General features: G+C 52.2%; 1 protein-coding gene and 1 long non-coding RNA gene across 2 annotated transcripts in view; both read right to left on the reverse strand.

Moving 5' to 3' along the window:
• Positions 1-4,780: 4,780 nt before the first annotated feature.
• Positions 4,781-12,339, reverse strand: ELFN2 (extracellular leucine rich repeat and fibronectin type III domain containing 2). The gene has a single exon (XM_009967706.3). The coding sequence runs from the start codon at positions 11,950-11,952 to the stop codon at positions 9,526-9,528; it is 2,427 nt and encodes an 808-aa protein (XP_009966008.1). The 5' UTR covers positions 11,953-12,339; the 3' UTR covers positions 4,781-9,525.
• Positions 12,340-12,407: 68 nt separating this feature from the next.
• LOC116962608 overlaps positions 12,408-20,667 on the reverse strand; it is a 50,649-nt gene continuing 42,389 nt past the window's right edge. The window contains exon 3 of the long non-coding RNA XR_004407671.2: positions 12,408-12,634. This is a non-coding gene — a long non-coding RNA (uncharacterized LOC116962608). The remainder of the gene's footprint in view (positions 12,635-20,667) is intronic.

Raw genomic sequence — 20,667 nt, forward strand, 5'->3', positions numbered from 1 at the left:
CCCTTTCTTCAAGCACCATCTTGTTATTCAGGTCCCGTTTGTCCCTTGATACTCATGGCAGAGCCTCCACTGTCTTTGGAGCTGGAGCAAGACAAGCGGGACAAGGCACTGGGCCGGAAAATTGGGTGCAGAAGTTGCAATGAATTTGTAATGATGCCCTTTCTGGAGACATATACAGAGAGATGGAGCTGAATGCTTTTCTTTTTTAAAGTGTTTCTCATTTAAAAAGTGATGAGGCTTTTGATCCATTTTCCACAGCAGCATTGGCTGGGTCCCTACTTACTTCTGCCTTGGTTAGCGGGAGTCACCAATACAGCTCCTGAGACTCACTTTCAATGCTGTTCCCTCCTCCTTCAAGAATAAATATTAACTATCAGTACCTGAGTAATCTGACAATCTCACTGCAAGAGGTATCATATGACTGTGTTGTGAGAGACAGACCTTGTCTCAGCGAGCCCGATGAGTGAAGGGAAGTCACAGATTCCTGCTGGATACTTGGGAAACCAAGAAATGGAACAGTTTTTCACCCTGCCATAGTCCCACCAAGCCTGTGGCAGAACCTTGAGTTTGGCTGTATAGTGCAGCACCAGTGATACTAATCCATTCACCGTCTTAACTATGTATGTGTACATGTTCCTTGTGTATTTGAGTCCTCCTTCCATCTCTCTTATCCTTTGACTCCTAAATCTTCCACTCTCAGGCTGTTCGTGTTTGCCTTTTCTCGCTTTGTTTTTCTTCCAAGGATGAGAAGGGAGATACAGAGGTTATTCAGTGACATCCTCTGCTCCCGTGCTAAGGATGGGCATGGCCTGTGCACTTACAATTCCAAATCCCCCTGGGCTCTGTGTAGATCTCAGTCTGTCCTCCAGCGCTGCATGGCACACACCTTTGTGTTTTAATTGAGTGTGTCCAAGACCTGGGGAAAGATGTTGGCCTGACCATTCCCTGGCTTACACTGCTCTCCTCCCCTTGAGGGACAGCCCTTGGGACAAATGTCAGCAGAATGACCCTCACACCCTCATCCATCTGCTCACTGCCCTTCAGAGCTTTTGGTTAGTGGTTCCATTGGAATCAACATTATCTTGATTCTTCACTCTGCTCTCTTAACCTTGGCCTTACCCTGAGGAGTCATGATTGCTCAGGGTCCCCAGGCACTGGAGCTGCAGAATGTGGTGGTATCCCCTAATGTGAGCTGACTATTATAAAAGCCACCGGGATTTGGATAGGAAATCAAGGCTCAGAAAGGATGTTACCTTTGCAGTGGAAATAGGATTCATCTGCCAGGCTGCAATTCCACTAGAGATGCTCTTCCAGTCCTGACAGTCAGTCCAGAAGAGGGCAATGTTGCCCACTTGCCTGTCTGTTTCACAACACATATGTAAATGCACACACACACACCCCTCAACTGTCCCCTATGATTTCCAGCAAAAAGCTCTGTGGTTAAGTCAGTTCTTCCGGTGCTGCAGCAAATGGTGGCTTGGATAAGTTACTGAACTTCATGGGGGCTAAAAAGAACCGTGTCAGTGTGACCCAACCACAAGACGACACAAAATGGTCTTCCTGAGTCTGCAGCCAGCCTAAAACACGAGGCGATGCAAAGCTGCACTGTTCTTCTCCATGATGGTTTTACTTGGCAGGCCAGCTCATGCCAGCCCCCCGAGTGACTCTCTCCCTCACGCTGTCCACTGCAGCCACTCCACTGTTCACAGTGCAGCGCTGGGCCTTTCTCCCACTCCATGATGCAGCCGTCATGGTCCACCAAGCAGTTTCTGGAGGCAGAGGTCAGTGTGGTTTGCTGCAGGGACTGCGTCAGTTGGGCACAGTTATATTCAGAGGCACCTGTGGGAACAACGCGGACTCCTAGACGCAGCTCACACCTTATTCCTCCCCCGGACACTCACCAGTTCACACAGCCCTGTGTGGAGTAGAGGACTCCCAAGGTTTCCGACTGGAATCAGCCAAAGGCTGCTTAAATACAAACACTGTGTAACTCTTTCATCAGAGATTTTTTTGGCTCAGAGGGCTGACTACAGTGCCTCCATGTCCCCCCAGGCCAATAGTCCCCACCTGGCTTCAGGACATTTGTGATTATTTCAGCCCTGACAGTCTTCCCTTCCCTAAACTTCCTGCTCGTCCTAGACAGAATTTGTAAATACATGTTATCCTTTCTCATCCCTGTGGCAGAGCAACCAGATGAAATTCAGGGACTGTGGAGGCAAAATCGAATTTAGCAACAAAATAAGCAGCATGGGGTCACTCTACTGATTAGATTATGCCTCTTTATAATTTATGCATTAATTCCTCCCAAGGTTTGAGAGTCCCTTTCTCAGAAGGCCTATATCCCTGCACTGCAGAGATGCAGATGCCAGGAATACCACTTTGACCCAAAGATCCAGCTTTCCACAGAGCACATGAAGCTCTGATTAACCCCAGCAGAGCTGCTGTCTGTTATGTACCATTGTCCATCCCCCAGAGATGCACAGACCAGCACCATTCCTTCCCACATTTAATCATTCTTCCTAAGTCCAATGAAGAACGCGTCAGACTGTGAAGCATCTGCCTCTAGTAGCATCTTCCCCCAAGGCTGCTCTAAAATCAATTCAAGCATTAATAAGAGTCATCAGCTACTGCAGCATATATATATCCAGGAGCTGAAAGTCACTGTTATGTCCATATTCACAACCCCCTAGGACTGTTCATTCCTGCCCCTCCCTACACTAGGAGCAGAGGCTGTGAGCTCAGCACACCCAAGAAGGAAGCTCAGAAGACAAGGTTAGGTCTGTCTGATGAAAGCTGGATGTGCAAGGGCAAAAGAAGAGACCTTCTGAGCAAAGCAGCAATACCACTCTTGGGAGAAACAAGAAACAATGAGAGGCAGAGAAGAGACAAGACATGCAAGGCAATGGCTGCTATGTCACCATACACAAATTGGCCTAATTATGTGTATAAATGCACCAATAGCCACGGATTTGCTGGCTGTATTCTTGACTTTAAATATTGATGCTTAGGAAGAGCCGAGATCAGGATATTTGCTAGTGGAATAGGCTACAGATTTCTCAGTCATTACCCATGGCCAAATCACCTGGGTTGGACTGCCTTCCTCCAGAGAGCTGTGGAGCTTGGGCAGAAGATGCCTCTCACCGCCAGCTGAGAATTTGTAGTGTAGGTGATGAGCGAGGAAGCGCTGCCCTACACCCAGGCCGTGCTGTATGTATGCCCAGAATGTGGCATGAAGTGGGTGCTGATTGGTGCAGGAGGGGACCGGTATCACGGTGAAACTGAGGACTCAGTGAAAATGAGGATGCACCCAAACAAGGCAATATCCAAGGGCAGAGAAACAGTGAGTTTGGGGGGAGCATATGATCACTGGGTACCTGGGAGAATCCACAGTCCTTCTCCCATGCTCTGTCCCAGCTTTCTCAGTTTCTCCCCTACCCTGTTCCCTCCCATCCCACCTCCTCTACAATACAAGGCTGAGACAAATGGACTCAAAAGCAGCTTTTCATATGTTTTTGTTGTTGGTTTTTGGGTTTTTTTGTTTTTTTGTTTTTTTTTTTTTTTAAATAAGAAATTTATTGCAAATATAGAAATTGATTTTCTCCATACAGGAATCTTCGAGTTGAGGAAAAACGATTTCGTGCCATTCAGTTTTAAAACAGGAAAAAGAAAAGGAAGAAAAGAAAGAAATAAAAATCTAAAAGAAGAAAGGAAAAAAAAAAAAAAAAAAAAGAGGAAGAAAAGGAAAGAACATAACTCCAACTCAAATTTGTCCATACACATCCAGGGGGGGGTCACAGGGTTGTTACGGAAGGAGGAACACCAAAGAGGCCACAAGGAGCCAGTCCCAGCAGCTGCCTCCCAGGCCCTTCCCCACTTTCGGGGGCTGATACCCCCAGCTCCGTGCCCGGCAGCTGCCCGCCCCTTCCCACCCCCTCACCCCCGGTGCTGTGCTTGTGGATGGACCAGCCGGACCAGCCCTGGAGGGGTCTGGCCTGACCCAGCCGGCCTCCTCCTCTTCCCCCGCTTCCCCGGGGAAGGCGGAGAGCAGGCGGTGGGGACAGGCCGCCCAAGAGCAAGGCCTCACAGTGGCGGTGGTAGTTATGGGGGAGGCAAAGGCCAAGCCAAACGCGCGAGGGTGGGGCAGACAGAAGGGGGGACCGCAAAGGGGAGAAGGGGTGATTTACCTCCCGGAGGGGCAAGGAGGAAGAGGAGGCGCCCACCCAGCGGGAGAAGGAGAAGCCGGGCAGGGATCGCCCTCTCTCCGCTCGGGGACAGGGCGGTGGGTTGGGGCGGCCGTGCGGAGAGGAGGCATAGAGACGTCTCCCCACAGCGCACGGCAGGGGATGTCGAGGGGAGGCCGACCGAGAATGCCCCTCACAGTACAAGGCCAAAGCGGCTGGAGAGACGGGGTGCGGGGGTGCGTGCGTGTGTAAGCGGGGGGGGAGGCAACAGATGCTGCCCTCCGCCCCTTCGTCGGGGAAAGACCCAAAAACGCCTGCCTCGGCCAGGGTGGGCAGGGGGGAAGCTGAGGTGGTGCAGGCTCTGCCAGCCCTACGAGAGACCCCCCCCCCCGTAGCCCAGTGGAGGGTGGCACTCGGTGTCCGTCCCCCACCAAGCCACCCTGAAGATGCTCGGATGGTGGGACAGCGGCAGGCTGGCTCCAGCAAGAGGACGCGGCTCCGTGAGGCTCTTCTTATGTGCGGCTTGTGCTGAAGGAGGTGGTGGCGGTGGAAGGGACGTTCTCCAGGCTCCCGGAGGCTGTGTGTCCTTCCAGATGCAGCTGAGCTTTCCGGTCAGCAACAAGCATGGCAAATGTGCTTTCGGGGCCCTGGATCCGGCTCCTGCCCCTGTGGCAGCTGCCCACCCCGTAGCGCTGAGCTCTGTCCTACAGAGAGGGGCCACAGCTCATCACGAAGTCTGCCCAGCTTTTTTCTTCAGGCACTGCTAACTTATTCCCCACCTCCTCCACCTCTGCATTCAACCCTTGCAGGTCCCTTTCTCCTTTAACCATCCCATTCTTTCCAGTGGGTCCATCTCTTCTCCTGGTCTTTCCAGACAGACCCTCTTCTCCACCCTCTCAAGCTCCCTCTAACTGTCCCGTCTTTACCTCCCCATTCCTTGGACCCACCATACCTTCTTCCACACCTTCTTCATCCCTGCTGTGTCTGCCCCTCCTCTCTCTTCCTCAGCTCCTTTTCCCATTCCCTCCTGCGTCTCCACCTCCTTCCCCCAAGCCTGCCTGGCAGAGCCTCCTCCAGGAAGGCAGGCTGATTAGCATTGCAAACACACAGAGGCCTCCTCAGCCCGACATAAATCTTCATTTGTCAGTCATGAATATTTCACACCTGCCTCAGGAGGGATTTATTCAGCATGGAAGAGTGGGGAGAGGGAGAGGGGAACGTGGCACTGCAGCATAAACTGGGGCAACACTGGCAGGGAGGGGGAAGAGCTCTGCCCCAGGGGAATGGCACGTCTAGAGTCTCACCACTATTCTAGGTGCAGGAACACAGCCCAGGCTCCCCCCCGAGCCTGTTCCTGGGGGAAGAGGGCAGGTCAGTACCCAACCTCATTCCTCACCCTCCACACTTTCCAGTGAGGTGAACTAAACCCCTGTTTTCCCTGCCACGAGTCACCAACACAAAAATAAATTGTGAAAGGGGTTGGTCCTGGTTCTGCTCCATGGATACACTTTGCCCTGGGAAAAGGCAGGGGTGAAGGACAAGCCCAAGAGGGTTTAGAAACTTCAAGCATTCTCTCCACGCTTTTTCCTACCACAGAGACCTTAAAGGTTTCATCATGCCCTGCCCTCTGCCAGGGCTACCCATGGGAGAGGAGGGGTAGGATGGACCTAATCCAGAGCTCCCTGCAGTCAGTTAGAGGAAGGCTGTGGGAGGTCCAAGTGATTGCAGCCAGCTCCACATCAAGCTTTCACTGTATCAGAGGTTTCCTTGCAGCTGAAGCACTCCTTGTTCCCCTAAGAATAGCCCTGCTTGTAGATTTTGGGGAAAAGCAACCAGGGCAAGGGGATGGTAGTGAGCATTTCTCTAATGAGATCTATCTTGGGCCTCACTCCTGTTTCTAAATAATGAGGAGAAATGATGACCACTAGAAAGAGCAGGCCTTTGGTAAATAGCACATCCCCCTTCACGCACACGAACCTGAAAAGCAGCTGAGAGACCACATCTGGGGCAAAGGGAGGGGGCACTGGAAAGAATAAGGAATGTTTTTTATGGGGCTGATTGGGTTGGGTTCTCTTTGGGGTGTGTTCCTTCCCAAACTGGTAGGAGTCTCTCATAAAATCACATCAGGGATGAATGAAAGGAGCAGGGAAAACAGGGACAAGGACAGGAGAGACTTTGGGGGAGAAGGTTAAATTCCAACGAACTGGCACATACACAACAGGTGTTTGCTCAGAAAAATACAGTAAAATCGTCATGCAAATAGAACGTTAAATCTGCTTTCCTCTGACAGGGCTGGCGTTACTTTGCAAGCCCTTGTCCCTGAGGAGGGAGCAGGACAAGGAAGAAGGGAGGAGGAAGGAAGGTGAGACACTTTGTTCCCTTTCCTTGCCCTCTTCCTCCCACAGAACAGTCCATCTTGTGCAAACTTCACCCACTGGTTTGGAGTGGGGGGCTACAGTTGGGAGAGAAATGGCTTGTCCCTCCTACCCAGCCTTACCCCCACCACAGGCAAAAGAAGGGCCTGATGATAGCTGTATCCCTGACCTTTCTTTTCTGCCTCATGGGGGTGATGGGGGGAGGGAGCAGAAACCATTACAGATTAATGCTCCCCCCAAAAGTATAGACTGAATGGAACTGATTATAAGACCATACAGCAGAGAAGCACAGGGGGGGAAGAGGTGGGGAGAGGAACAGGACTCCTTCCCCCCATGCCTGTGTCCCCCCTTTCCTGTCCAGTTCTGTGCCCCAGCCATTAGTCTTTCTTGCTTGGATGGTTGCCACGCTGAAAGACCACTGGGCCTGCTCCACATGATAGCTGGAGAGGTCTCTGCTGTGCCTAAGCATCTCTCACAGCATTTACCTCTCTTGATTTGCTGCATTGTCCCAACATGGAGGGACAACTGACAGCAGTGATGTGACTTTCCTCCATCCTCCTGCACATACACACACACACACACGTGTGCATACACACCCCTTCCTATGGGTTGGTCTGGCTCTTACGGTGTGGAGTCAATCCCATGAATACCTCTGGACTCAAGGCAAAATGATGTTTTGACTGCGGGGAAGCAGGCTGACAGTGAAGGAGGCTGAGGCAATGGGATCAGGACCTGGCTTAGCATTGCTGCCATCAGCATCCCTACAAGGAAGGAACCCCATAGATCTTCATGGGTTTAGACCTTGGGGATCCCCTCTCTGGTTTTCACACACCAGGCTCTGCTTACTACTGCACCTCACAGAAGATGAAATCGTGTCACCTGTGGCACAGAAACCAGCTCTCAGCTGGCAGTGCTACTACCTGACAGATAACAGGCAGATTCTCTGCAGACAGCATGTAAATCCCTCCCAGAGAAGCTCCTACACCCTCATCTTTCTCCCAGGGCCCCCCAAAACACTGAGGCTTCTAAGGAGCCCCTCAAAAAGGAATAGCCACTTAAGAAAGGCCAACACAACACATGCCTTCACCCTCATCCCAACAGAGGTGAATGATTGTCAAGAATTGGGGTGTGCAGCTCATGGAGAAGAGGCCCACTGTGATGCATAAAAATGCACTCAGCAGGCAGCACCCCTGCCTGACAAGAAAACTTTGGGGTAGACGGTGCCAAGATTGTGCTTTGTTGGGCTGCTCAGAAACGGAACAAGGTGGAGAGGGCAGTAGGCTCATTCCCAGCTCTGTGGCAGATCTTCTATCCAAGGGATAGAGGTTGGGACCTAGCAAGTGAAACCAGGTTTTTGCAAGACATTAAAGGATCCCTAAGAATAGTTTGTCACAGTTAACTGTGAGGAGGTGGAGGATTTAGGAGGTGATATGTTGCTCTGACTCTCATGAGGGCCTCGAAGTATTCAAAGGAACACTGCCATCCAGAGGGTGGTTCTTCTACCCCAGCACACACAGTGTGGCTGCACGCACAAAAGGAGCTTCTTCTGGAGCCATCCCTCTTGGGCTACTCCCAGGCCCCATTCTCACATCCCATTTGTTTCCTGTGCTCCTGCCTTCACCCTAGGCTGTCTCCTATCCATGCCAGAATGTCCATGGCCTATTCAAGAGGAAGACACTTTGTGGCTTTTCTGTCAACCCAGTGAGGTCATCAGCTGAAATCCCATTCTTCACATTCACCTGCAAGTGAGGAGGTTGGGTGATGCTCTTCTCATGTACTCCCACCCACCCCACACCCCATGATGCAAGTCAGTTGGGAAGAGCTGCAGAAGCTTCGTGTAGAACTTGTTCTGATGAGCTCCTCTCCAGGTCCCTTCCTCATAGTAAGGGAGAGATGAACAGAGTATCAAATGTACTGCACAAGGGCAACCTGAGCATAGGTGTGTATGGTGGGGAGGACCTCTGACCTGTGACACTTGTGGAGAGATAGGAACCCTTTACACCTCTGAGAGACCTGAAATTCCTGCCTTTTCCTCCACCACTCCTTGAGGACCTGGCTTTCCATGCCAAAAAGTACATTCATACCCCACCACCAACTAGCAGAAAACTGGCTCTGAGCAGGCCTGGAGAATGCCTGTCACTCCAGAATTGCTGGTGTTCATCAGCAAGAACATGGTAGGAGAAGGGAAGGAGGAAGAGCAGCAAGGGCAAAGAGCCTGTTGTACAGCAGGTCCTGCCTCCCTTGGTTCTTCATACCTCCTCTCCTTCCTCTGAGGTGGATAGAAGTTCGTGAAGTATCCAGACAGAAAGTACAAGCCTAGAGAGCCTTAACAGAGAAGAGCAGGAAAGGGCAAAGGAAAAGAAGCAAGAGAATTTCTTCTAACAGGTCCCACTTATCTTGGGAGGGGACAGGAGAGGGAGAAAAGCCTCCACTGTCAAAGGAAATGAGGGAAAAATTGGTGATGGAAGATTTGGAATAGCAGGTGTGTCAGGTGGACAGAGAAGCTTTCTAAACCAAAGTCCTCCCCTCCCACCCAAAAGAAAAACCAGCCCCCAACAGGAACAGAAAGAGCCATAGTTCACAGCTGAGTTTCATGCCTGGTGAGTGTCCATCCCTGCCCTTCTTCTGCCACCTCTGCCACCCCCTCCCAGGCCATACCCACCCACCCACACTCCCGTGTTGTTACCACAGTGTCAGAGCTGGACACTCCTCCCAACCATCTGCAGGCAGAACAATGGTCCCCGTAACACAGTAGAGACAATTCGGTGTGTGTCTGTGTGTGTCTGTGTGTGTGAGAGTTTTCTGTTGTTGTTGTAAACTTTAAGAAACAATTTTGTCAGTTTTGTATTTGTTGGGAGTATTTTGTTGTTGGTTTATTTTTCACAGTCAACTGGCATTTTTTTTTTTTTTCTGGTTGTTGGGGGGGGTGTCTTGTTTTGTATTGTTTCCTTGGAAAGAGGGAAGAAGAGTCACAGCTTCTGCTGAGCAGAGACTCCTTTCCAATAATCCAGGATGTCATGCAGATCCTCGTCCTTGGCAAACTGAACTTTCTTCCGCAGGGCATGCCCAGCCGCCATGTAAACCTCCTCCCTGTGATGCTTCTTGTAAGGCCGGAATCGCTCCCAGATCTTGTGGGTGCTCTCTGATGAGTACTCAGGGCTGGAGGAGTAGCCTGAGAAGTAGTGTCTAGGGGAGAGCTGGGAGTACGTGGAGTCTCGCTTGGACCGGGAGAGTGGCTTGAGGAATGACACCCGCTGGCTCAAGGTGTCAGCACTTTCCTCATAGTACAGGGCCGGGAAGGAGTGACGGTGCTCACTGCAATGGTAAGAAGGCTTGACCTCCAAGTGGTGGATGGCGCCTGGGGACACCAAGGGAAGACGATCCAAAGGGCTGTTGAGTGGGCTGCCCTTCTCAATGTATTTGGAGTCAGACTTGCTGAGGGGTGGGTGGTCAGGCACATCCAAGCTGAAGACCTTGGCGCTCTTGATGGAGCCACTAGAAGAGACACTGCAGGTCTTTCTGGCCACGGCAGCATCAGCACTGAGCTGGCGCTGCAAAGGGTGGTGGGAGCTTTCCTTGTAGGGTGGTGAAAGAAAGCTGGGCCGCTCTAGCCCACCCGAGGAACTGGCTGGGATGGACTGGCACTCAAAGGCCATGTCTGAGTCAACGCCAGTCCCACCACCCAGGAAGGAGGCTGTGTCCAGCTTGAGGGCATCAATGCAGTTGTTGATGATCTGGTTGACCTTGTCTACTTCCTTTGCTATAGTAGAGATCTCAGCAGCTGAGCCTTGCCCGTTGTCAAGCTCTCTCAGATCCTCATCCCGCTGGGTTCGCTCCAGCCCATCCCCACCACCAGTTCGCACCTCAATGTAGTTACCTTTAGTGGTGACTTTGGGAGTCTCCATCCCAGCCTCCATTGACTTTGATGGGGGCAACTTCTCACCAATCATGGAAGGGATGGAAGACATCCGTGAGACAGGGATGACTGGTGGGTCACCCAGTTTCTGTGAAGGGTGGACCATGGTACTGGTATCAATATCTGATCCATAACGCATTTCCAGAATGGTCTTTTTGACATTGAGGGACTTCTGTTTCTCCTCCTGCATCCTCCGCTTCCGCAGGCAGTAGTACACCACCCCCAGGACAATGACCATCCCAAAGAGGCAACCCAGGGTGGTCATGATATAGTGTGTGGTGGTGGAAGTACTGGAAATGGGGTCCTCCCTGCCTTTGCTCCTAGTTGCAAAGGTCAGGCAAGTGTGGTTGTAGCGCCTGTTGTTGCGGATGGAGGCCACACAGAAAGTATAATCAGTGTGAGCCTTCAACTTGTTGACAGTAACATATTCCTTCTTGCTCTTCAGTGTTGCTATGTCAGAAACATAGCTGTTATTGTACTGGACCAGCACATACATCTTGCTGTAGGGCATGGGGATGGTTACCATCAGGATGGCTGAGGTGATGGTGACATCATGGAGCTTGATGCTGGGACTGAAGGAGGAGTCGGTGGTGGAGGAGGCTGGAGGCTTGACAGAGAGGAAGTCCCCAGGGCTGATGGCTGAGCCCTCATCCAGGTCTCGCTGGGAGTCAGGGGTATAAGGAGTGGGGTTAACCCTGGAGAGGGAGGGGATGGTGCCACCTCTGCACATGGACTGGAAGATGGTGATGGCATTGCGGTTGTGGTGAGGCCGAGGTACCAGGAGTGGGTACCCAGCAAACTCCCGTGGAGTCTCACACTGGAGCCGGTCATAGTTCTTGGTGACATTGTTGAAGAGCGCCAGCCAGTTAAGAAAACTGTAGAGGCTACAGTCGCAGTTGAAGGGGTTGCCAGCCAGCTCGCACACCATCAGATTGCTCAAGCTGGTGAAAGTGTTCCCCTCCAGGCGGCTGAGACGGTTAGATGACAGGTCAATGCTAATCAAGCTGGGGCACTCAGAGAAGGCAGTAGGGGTGACCAGCTCAATTAGGTTGTGCTGCACAAAGAGGAACTGGAGACGGGCCATGCCCCGCAACATGCCCTCTGTCAGGTTGGTGAGTTTGTTGTAGCCCAGCTGTAAGACCTGGAGGTTTGACTGGCCCATGAAAGCCCCATCCTCAATATAGGAGATCTCATTCTTGGTCAGGTTCAAATCAGTCAGGTTGCCGAAGCGGTTGAGGGAGGAGTACAGCACCACTTTGAGCTTATTCTCGTTCAGACGCAAGTCATGCACCGTGCTGTTGATATGCTGGGGGATGGTCTCGTACGGGGGCTGGTTCTGGCTGCAGATGGCCAGCCACACGTAACCTTTGTCCCCCTCAATCAGCCAGCAGTCACCTCGCACGGTGCCAGGGGAAAACAAGCAGAGCAGGGCAGCTGCCCACAACCCCAGGCACATCATGGTCTGAAGTGGTGCCCTCATTAGGACAGAAACAAAACAAACAAACAAACAAACAAACAAACAAACAACAAAACAACAATAAAAAACAACCCCAAATCTCAGGACCACAGCAAAAGGAAACTAGGGAGCATTGGGAGGAGAAAGGGGTAGTAACTGAGCTTTAGCAATGGAAGGGCATGAGCACCCCAGTCCTATTGGGTGTTGTCACCATTATTTCTTCTTGCCCTCTGGGTCAAGCCAGGAGCATGGAGCAGGGGGAACACGTGCAGTCTGCTTCCAGCACACCCAAAAGCTAAGACCATGGATGATTGGTCTAGAAGGGAACTACCTTGTGCTTCTTTTCTAAACAAAAATTCAGACCGAGGATAACAAATCTTCTTTGATGCTCACAAGCAACTCGCCCACCTTTTCCACTTTTCTCCCTCCCTCCCACCCACCCCCCACCCACACTGAACCCACCCCAAAACAAACCCAAGTCCTCCCCCTCTCTAGTCTTCCCTCGCCCCTCCACGGTGTGATTTGGAAGAACAAGGCAGGGCTGCCTCTTCTGTCGCTCACGCTCCCTCAGTTCTCCTCCTTCTCTTGCTTCTCTCCCTGGTTTCCTCTGAGAAGCTTCAGAGCTTCAGATCAAACATGTCGAAAACAAAAATACAGAGAGGGAAAGAGCAAGTGCGTACGAGAGAGATCCATCTGTCACTGGAATCTGGAAAAGAAAGCACACAGGAGACAAGAAGAGGCATCAGTTGGAGGGGTCTCTGAGATAAGAGTGTAGACAGTAAAGTTTCACGAGAAGAGGGAGATGGGGAAGAGACAGCATTATGAGGAGTGCAAGCAAGAGAGGAGTGGTACTGCCTGCCATGCTGATAAGCCTTTGAGAAGGGAACCCTTATGATGCATATTCTCCTATCAGGGGTATTCAGAAGGGTACCCAGGCTCCCTTAAGCAACATGGTTACAACCAGGGACCTGGGGGAACGCAGCAGTTTTGGGGAAAAAAGGAAGGGGAGAGAGGGCAGGAAAAATAAGGCTGTTATTGTGAGTGGCTCAAAACTCTTAGTGTAAGCAAAGGCAAGCCCCAAGCACAGCCAAAGCCACAGATTTTCAGCTGATGTACACAGAATGCATAAAGCAGGTAAAATGCAGACAAGCCTCCCGTCCTGAAAAAAAACCCAACAGTTTGTTTGTTTCTTTCCTTCCTTGATGCAAGAGGGATAAATAATTCAAGCCACGTGTAGCCACTTGTGCTCTAAAAATTGTTCCTGCCTCTCGATGCAGGGACAAGGCTGTTGAGGTGAGCCAGCCTGACTTGAGCATGCTGGAGAGGGCAGGGTGTAGGCAGTGTGTCAAACACCAGCCTCCAGTCTCTCGCCCAGCAAAGTCCTGAGCTGGAGCACATCACCCACCTACCCTGCACCAAAGAGGGGTGCACAGATTCCACCTTCCTACTTTGCCACCTCTCCTCAGGGGCTATGAACATTTCCCCTTTGTGGGAAAGGACACTTTACAGCAATCAGCAGCAAAGTGACATTTGCTTCAATGTGTTTCTGGGCTCTGGGCAAGCTCCTGGTTCTGACCGATACCAGCAGCCTGAAGCACCCTTCCCTCTGGCTACAGCTTCAACCCTTCTCCCACTGTGGTGAGACAGGAGCTGGGCAGGGGTGTCCTCAGGCAGTGCAGAGGAAATAATTTCATATAGCAGATAAAACATGAGGACTGTGTGCTCTTTTTTTTTTTTTTTTTTTTTGAGGAGAAAGAAAACAATAAAAAACAGAGAAAAGGGTTCTTAGTTAATGAAAAATAAAGATCCTCTCTTGATGTTTTTATTTTGGGGGGAGGCTGCTCACTAAAGATATCACTGAAGCTTTTGCTGCAAAAGCTGAACCAATTGCTAGCACAGAGACACAAAGGGCAGAAATAAAATGAAGATAAATGAAGGAGGAGCGAACCCTTGAGGAACAAGGCTTACATCTGTGGAGAAATCTGAGCTGATTTGGGTCTGTGGAATTACCAGGCCAGCTGGATTAAAGGATCAGAGATAGTGTCACAGAGAAACACTTAAATATTCAATAATCCAAAGAGTAAAGCCAAGATGGAGAAGGGGAGGAGGAGAAGAGCTATACCAATGGAAAAGAGAGAGAAAGCTTCTGTTCCCCACAGCTCATCATCTGAGGCCACCAAATTCATGTCATTTATGGCTGCCATATGATGGCCTCCAGCTGCTGCCTCAGCTTTGCATCAGCCAGCAATGAAGCAGAAGGCAGAGGTTTTTACGGTCTGTTGTTTTGTTTCTCAGCCTTATAATCCAATGAGAAGTAATTTCCTGACACTGTCTCCCCAGATGCATCAGATAGGAGGCACATCTGGCTCTCCACAGGTTGGGACCCACAGGCCTCAGTGCCAGTCCCCTGCCTCGTCCCACCTTTTCCAGAGGTGACTCCAAGCAGATATATAGCCAATCCTCAGCATCATCTCTGTCCCTTTACCTTCCTCTCTGATTCTCCCTCACTTTGCTCGGTCTCTTCCACTGAACAAAAGAGTGACAGATACTATTGTGCTTTTTGCACATTGGTGCCCAAAGTATGGCCGCCCCCAGGAGAGTTTCGGGACAGCCCCTGAGCAATCAGTGAAAAGCTTAGCTGGGATTTTAGCCAGCATCCTTCTCCGAGCATTATGCTGTGGCCTGTCTGTCTCACCTCACCAAATACCCTGCACAATACCCAACACCGTACAAGAACATCCCAGCCCCCTTGCTTTGACCCCTTCTGGTAGGGAAGGATGCTCCAAATGCTGAGCTGAAGTCATCCTTGCCTGCTGTAGCTCATTCATGGTGCACAAGGAGAAACTCTGAGGCCAGGACCATGTTCCTCTGCAGCAGCCCCAGCAATCACTGAGAGCCACCCCATCCCATTCAGGGAGCTGCACTCAGGCAGCACAGAGAGGGCTTGGAAGGGGAGATGTCCTAGCAGCCTGGAAAGAGGTGACTGAGTTAGAGGGTGGATAGAAATGAAGGTGGTGTTTATCCTTGGTACCTGTCAAAAACAAGGGGACCGTGCAGAGAAGACCTGCTTCCTGTCCCCCTCCCACCTTGGCTGCGCAACCTTGCCTCAGCCACTGGCCAAAGGAAAGGCCAAGCCATTCCTCAAGCCAAACTCATTGGTCCCCTTGGGTCCCCACGGTGACTATGTACAAGAAGTAAGTAGACCCTGCCACTCTTCCCCCAACAGCTTCTGCCTCGCTGCTGTCACACTGATTTTAAGGGCCCCGTGGTTGACCCAGTCTGTGGCTTCTTCTACCCCTGCTCATGGCCCAGGACCCCATTTCAGCTCAGCCCAGTGCCGTCAGCCCCTGCCACAGCAATGCCGTAGGAGTGCTGGTCTCCAGCTCCACCACAGCCGTGACCTGCCCTTCAGAGAGCAGCTGCTCACCGACACTGGCAATTCACAGACCAGGGGAGGCCAGGGATGGGGAGGTCAGGACCATACCCTCCCTCAACAGTCTAGAGCCAAATGAACAAAAATCGGAGTGTGTTGGAGTCCAACAACACGAGGAAGAAACACTGTCCTTCCTGCTGGCCTGAAAGGTGCTGGCAGTGGAGCTGGCTGTTTCCCTCCCCTCCTTCTCAGGCAACAAAGGAAGAAGACACAGGGATGGAGGGTGGTCAGGAGAGCAAAGGCAAGCAACTCCAGCCCAGAGGAGAGCCAAGGAAGGGGGATCTACTTGCTGTAGAAAGCCTTGTCTGGAGGAATGCTGTTGTTATGGGCAAGGGGAAAAGTTGGGACACGGCATCTGTTTTACAGGGCAGGTGCAATGTCACCACCCCCATGTGCTGAGCCTGCCCAGCTTCAGGGCTCTAGTACTCTTCAGTGTAACCCAAGATGGCTCTCACAACGTGCCCTTGGCTCCTGGCCAACCTCACGTATGCGAGAGCATCTAGGAACAGTAGTGGCATTGTGCCCATGAATGGGCACTGTACCCTCTTTGGCTGGCACAAAGTCAAGCCACCAGCTCTGAGCTCCCAATGATTTCCCTCTGGTTTATTCCCTACTATTGGATGCCTCGATGTTATTTGCATTTCTTTGCACCACAGTGTTTGCAGAAGAGCAGAAGGCCACAGGGATGGTTCCCCTGTTTAGAGGAGGGAGCAGGGAGGATGAAATGGAAGGGGGAGAGCCCCAAATCTGAGTCAGAGACTCTATGTCCTGATATCCACGGACAAGCCATTTGGCTCAGGGATCAAGGTGACACAGAGGGTGGCACAGGACTACAGTCACTACTTAGATGGCCAGGTATAAGGACAGGTTAAAATACAACCATTGAAAGTGTGGACAGGCATAATATGAGGGACAGAGACATGCTTGGGGGCTGAGGGGTGGAAGGACCACGACTGAGAGAGGGTACAAGGTCTAGGGGCCACGGTGTAAAAAGTCAACCAGAAAAGCCACATACAGCAGCAATTTGGGCCTGAAATTCTGACCCTGTCAACCTTGTCCTCCTGGGGCCCAGTGCACTGGAAAAGCCAGCACTTAATTCTACCATTGCTTAAATGGTGCTAAGAGCCTCCCATTAGAAATGCATGTATTAAAAACCTGCCAGACACTCTTGGCTCCTCTGGGGACACCCCAAAACCAGGCCAAAGCTCCTGCTGCTTTCTTACACTTTGTGCTGCAGCTGGGCATCAGCCCTCTTCACAGCTCAGTGCGCTGCCTGCTCCTGGCAGGTCTCGGGGCACAGACGTGATCTCCAAGGGGCTCTGCCTCCCCCCTCCTGGCTTCAAGATACTTCCAGGATTTCTCTAATGACTTTCCAAAAAGGGGTCTTTCCCAGGGGCACTTGGTATTGGGAGTTGGTGCCTTACTTGAAGGGACTCTCCACACCTGCTGGGTAATTTCTGTAATACACACTGGTCTAAGCATCACCGTAGCTGCTTCAAATCACCACCCAGAGGTGGTCTTTGCTTCTGTCCCTGGCTATAGTGAAAGGACAGTGCCGTGGGAGCAGCTCACAGCGTCGGTGTGGCACTTCTCACACAACAGCAGCCCCTTCCCTTGCAGCCCGGCTGCTTCCAGGGATGTTTCCACTTACCGCAGGAGTTACCATCAAGTCATGCAGCAGAGAACCTGTGGCTGTGCCCAGAGGTGCTCCAGAAGCCCTGAGAAGTTTGAGACTAAGAGAAGAGGGAGCAGGAAGCCTGATGACCTATGCATTTTTTGACATGGAATACATTTATGTGCCTGTGTGCGTGTATGAGAGAGAGAATGTCTTCTACTGCAGCTTCTCTGTTGTCCACCACGGGCTGAGCTCACACAGCACTATTCCCTTTAATGGGTCTCTGTGAAGGTTTCTCTCTTTAATTTATCCCCCTATTTTCATGAAACACGTAAGATCTCAGCATCTCTGAGATCCATTCCAATGCTACATTTGTTTGAAATTGTCTCTGTTGCTTCAAAAATCTAGAGGACAGAGGATCTGGCTTAGGAAGAAGCATAAAAAGGAAAGAAAGAGTTCTAGAGCCACCCTAGAAAGTCACGCAACAAAAGGTGTTTTCATGTCGCTAACCAGACAAAGCCTTTATCCCTTACAGGGATTGAACTGGTATCAATGGATCCTGCTGAAGGATGGCCACTCGACATTAGAGGCTCTGTGAGTTTTGGCAGAGTGCTGCTGCAAGAGGAATCTCATGATTCCACTCTAGGCAGGTTCATTTCACCATATACAAATCCACAGTGCCTGCTGGGAGAAAAATCATCCCTCTGAAAGCTGGGCTGTCCCTGCCATGAGTGGGGAGGAAGCTCACGGCTCCCAGACTCCAGCCATCCCTGACACAAAGAAGCCCAAAGCCCTAGGATCCCAGCGGGACACCGCGGTGAGGAAGCCCACAAAACCACACAGGATCTCAGCTGCTTCTCACAGGCCACTGCTCCGAGGATGCTCGGAGCCAGCAACGATGGGGCCCTGCACAGAGGAAGGGCAGAGGGCTGAAATACAGGCTGTAGGACCGCCCCAAGGACATGTTGCTCTGGGGTCCTGCCCTTTGGCCAGGTCAGGGCACGGGAAGGGTTCAGGTGTTAACCTGAAGTTGCCATCTGCCGTACACCTGCACCCAGGCGCAAGTAAATGCACAGCCTTTAGCTCCAAATCTTTGCTGGGCCAAACAGCTTAAAGTCTAGCCATGAAAAAAACCAACACGATGCTGTATATAAAACCCTTGCTCTCCCATCGCGCCTCCCCAACAGTGATTAGATGCCTTATTTGTTAGGCAGCAAGAAAGAGAGAATGGGAAAGCTCATGGGAGAAAAATGAAGCAGCTCAGAATCATGAAAGAAAAGAGGGAGCTTTAGAAGCGTAAATCTTATTTTAGAGTGATAAATACCGGCAGAAGGGTCTTTCATATGCCAGTGGCTCGCTGGCAGGCCACAGAGCCACCTTTGTTTTCCAAAGTGAAATGGTTACCTTTTATATTAACATGATTATTGAAGATTAAGGGGGATTTGCATCAAGCCAGCTCCGCCCAGACAGCCTGCAGCAGTAGCCCACAGGACTGCGTGCGTGGGGACAGGCTTGGGGAACAGCCTTCCCCCAGTAGAATTGGATGTCAAAAGATTACAGGTTCCATAAAAAATATTAGCAGCAATAAAGCTGCCTTCACCGCTCTCCCTCCAGGGGAGAGGGGGGGCCTGGGAAACATCACTCCCCCCCTTGGTGTCATCCCATGAACCCAGACATGAGGCAGCGGAAAGGCTTAGAAATAATTCCTGTGGGCAACGGGGAGGGAGCGTGGGCTCTGTGTGACTGTCTGTGGGGACCGGCCATGGGGAGTGCAACAGCAAGCCTGGCTCTGCCGGGGCGCGTGCATGGGCGTGCGTGTGTGTGAGTCACGGCAGAGAAAAGGGGTGGCAGTGCCGGCTCCAGGGGTGCGAGGTGGAGGGGGAGCGTATGCGGAGGAGTTGCTCCGGGTGACGGGGTGGATGTGCGGGCTGGGTGTGTATGTGGGTTAATCGCTCTGTGAAGCAGAGAATGAGCGCTGACTCCAGTTGGGGGGGGGGGGGGGGGGGGGCGGGGGGGAAGGAATTGCCGTGGGGAAGCAGGCGAAAGCGCTGGTTGTGAGCGTGTGGTTGCGTGTGCACGTGTGTTTGCATGAAGCAGCCACCGCGGAGAAAGGGGTGGGAGTGCTGGGTGCAGCGCGTGAGGGGCCGTAGGGAACGGCATGGGAGCGCGGGCTGCGTGTGGGCGCGCGTGGATCGCGGGAGACGACCGTGGCTGTGCGGGTGGGTGCGAGGGAGAAAGGCTGGAGGAAAAAGGGCGGGAGCGCTCCCTCTGTATGTGTCCCCCGGCGGGAATCACTGTAGGGAGCAGGGTGTGAGGGCTGGCTCCGTGCGTTTCCGCGCGGGAGGGAGTTGCTGTAGGGGACAGGGAATGACCTCTGCTCTCTGCAAGCTCCTGAGGGGAAAGGGACGGGAGTAGGCAGCTCTGCGTGAGTGTGCGTGTGAGCTGCTGCAGGTAACAGGACAGGAGTGGGGGCTCTGGGTGCACGGGAGGGAGCTGCTGTGGGGAGCAGGGTGGGGGCACCGGGTCTGTTTGGGGGGGGGGCATTGCTGCAGGGGAGGGCACCATGTCCGGCATGAGGCCAGGAGATCGTTGGGCTGTATGTGATGTCGCTGCAAAGACCGCCATCCCCTCAGGGTCACCAGGACACCTCTGCTGTCCTGTGCTGGCCTCGCTGCCCTGTTTCCTACAAGAGCAGCTCCTGGTTTTCGCCAGGCTGGCTGTGAACGACAGGTCCACAACCTATTTGAGAGATACCCTCACTCGGACCACGCATACCTCCATACATTCCCAGCAACCCAGCGGTGCCAGTTTGGAGTACCCCCAAACATGCTGCCCTACAGGTAGGGCAGGGCCATGGAGGGGGTTAGTCCTTGCATTACAGCTCACTCCTGTCTCTTGCTGGAGGGACTCAGAGCCTAAGGAATCACATAGGTCCTGGGCTGGCTGAGGGTAGCAATCACTTCACAAGGTGCACTGGATACCTCCAGGCCTGCAACCCCCTGTAGAGCATAAGCACTGGCATTCCAGCATCCTTCAACGTGCTCTCGCCCTCCAGCCAACCTTCCCCTGGGCGGCCATCTGAGAGAGGTTCCCTCTCTGGCAGTGAGTCCTCCCTCCAAGTCAGACAAGCAGCCACCCTGGTGCAACACCAGCATGAAAATTCCAGAGGTCAAGCCACCGTTCCGGGGTGAGGAAGGGTCTGCCTTTGCATGGACTTCCCAGCCAGGGTGTCTCTGATAGTCATATGTCATTACCCCAAGTCATTAGTCTGCAAGATGTCAAAAGGCAAGGCAGCCCCTGTGCTCATCTTTCCCTCAAATGGAGAGTCAACCAGAAGCAGAAGCTGTTACAGATGCTGGTTCAAATACGGCAGATGCAGTCCTCATCTGATGTGGGGCAGAAGCAGAGGAAAGGTGTGGGGGGACACGGAGAAGTTCTTTCACATGACCCAAGAGTGAAATGCTGCGGCAGCACAGGCTAATGGGGATACTTCAGCCTCTCAAAGCTCTTCCTCTAGTCAATGCATGCCTGCATTCAGAAAGAGGAGGAGCCCCACGCTGGACAGGACATTATGTTTCCACATGGCTGCTTCCACCTTCCCTCCATCCTCCACCCGCAGGCAGTGGCACAGCTCAGCCCCGCTGGGAAGGGACCCTCCTCCCGGCTGGCTCGCCCACCTGTATTTCTCTAA

The sequence above is a fragment of the Tyto alba genome, unplaced genomic scaffold (assembly GCF_018691265.1).
Source record: "Tyto alba isolate M040663 unplaced genomic scaffold, T.alba_DEE_v4.0 Super-Scaffold_2, whole genome shotgun sequence".
NCBI classification, from domain to species: domain Eukaryota; kingdom Metazoa; phylum Chordata; class Aves; order Strigiformes; family Tytonidae; genus Tyto; species Tyto alba.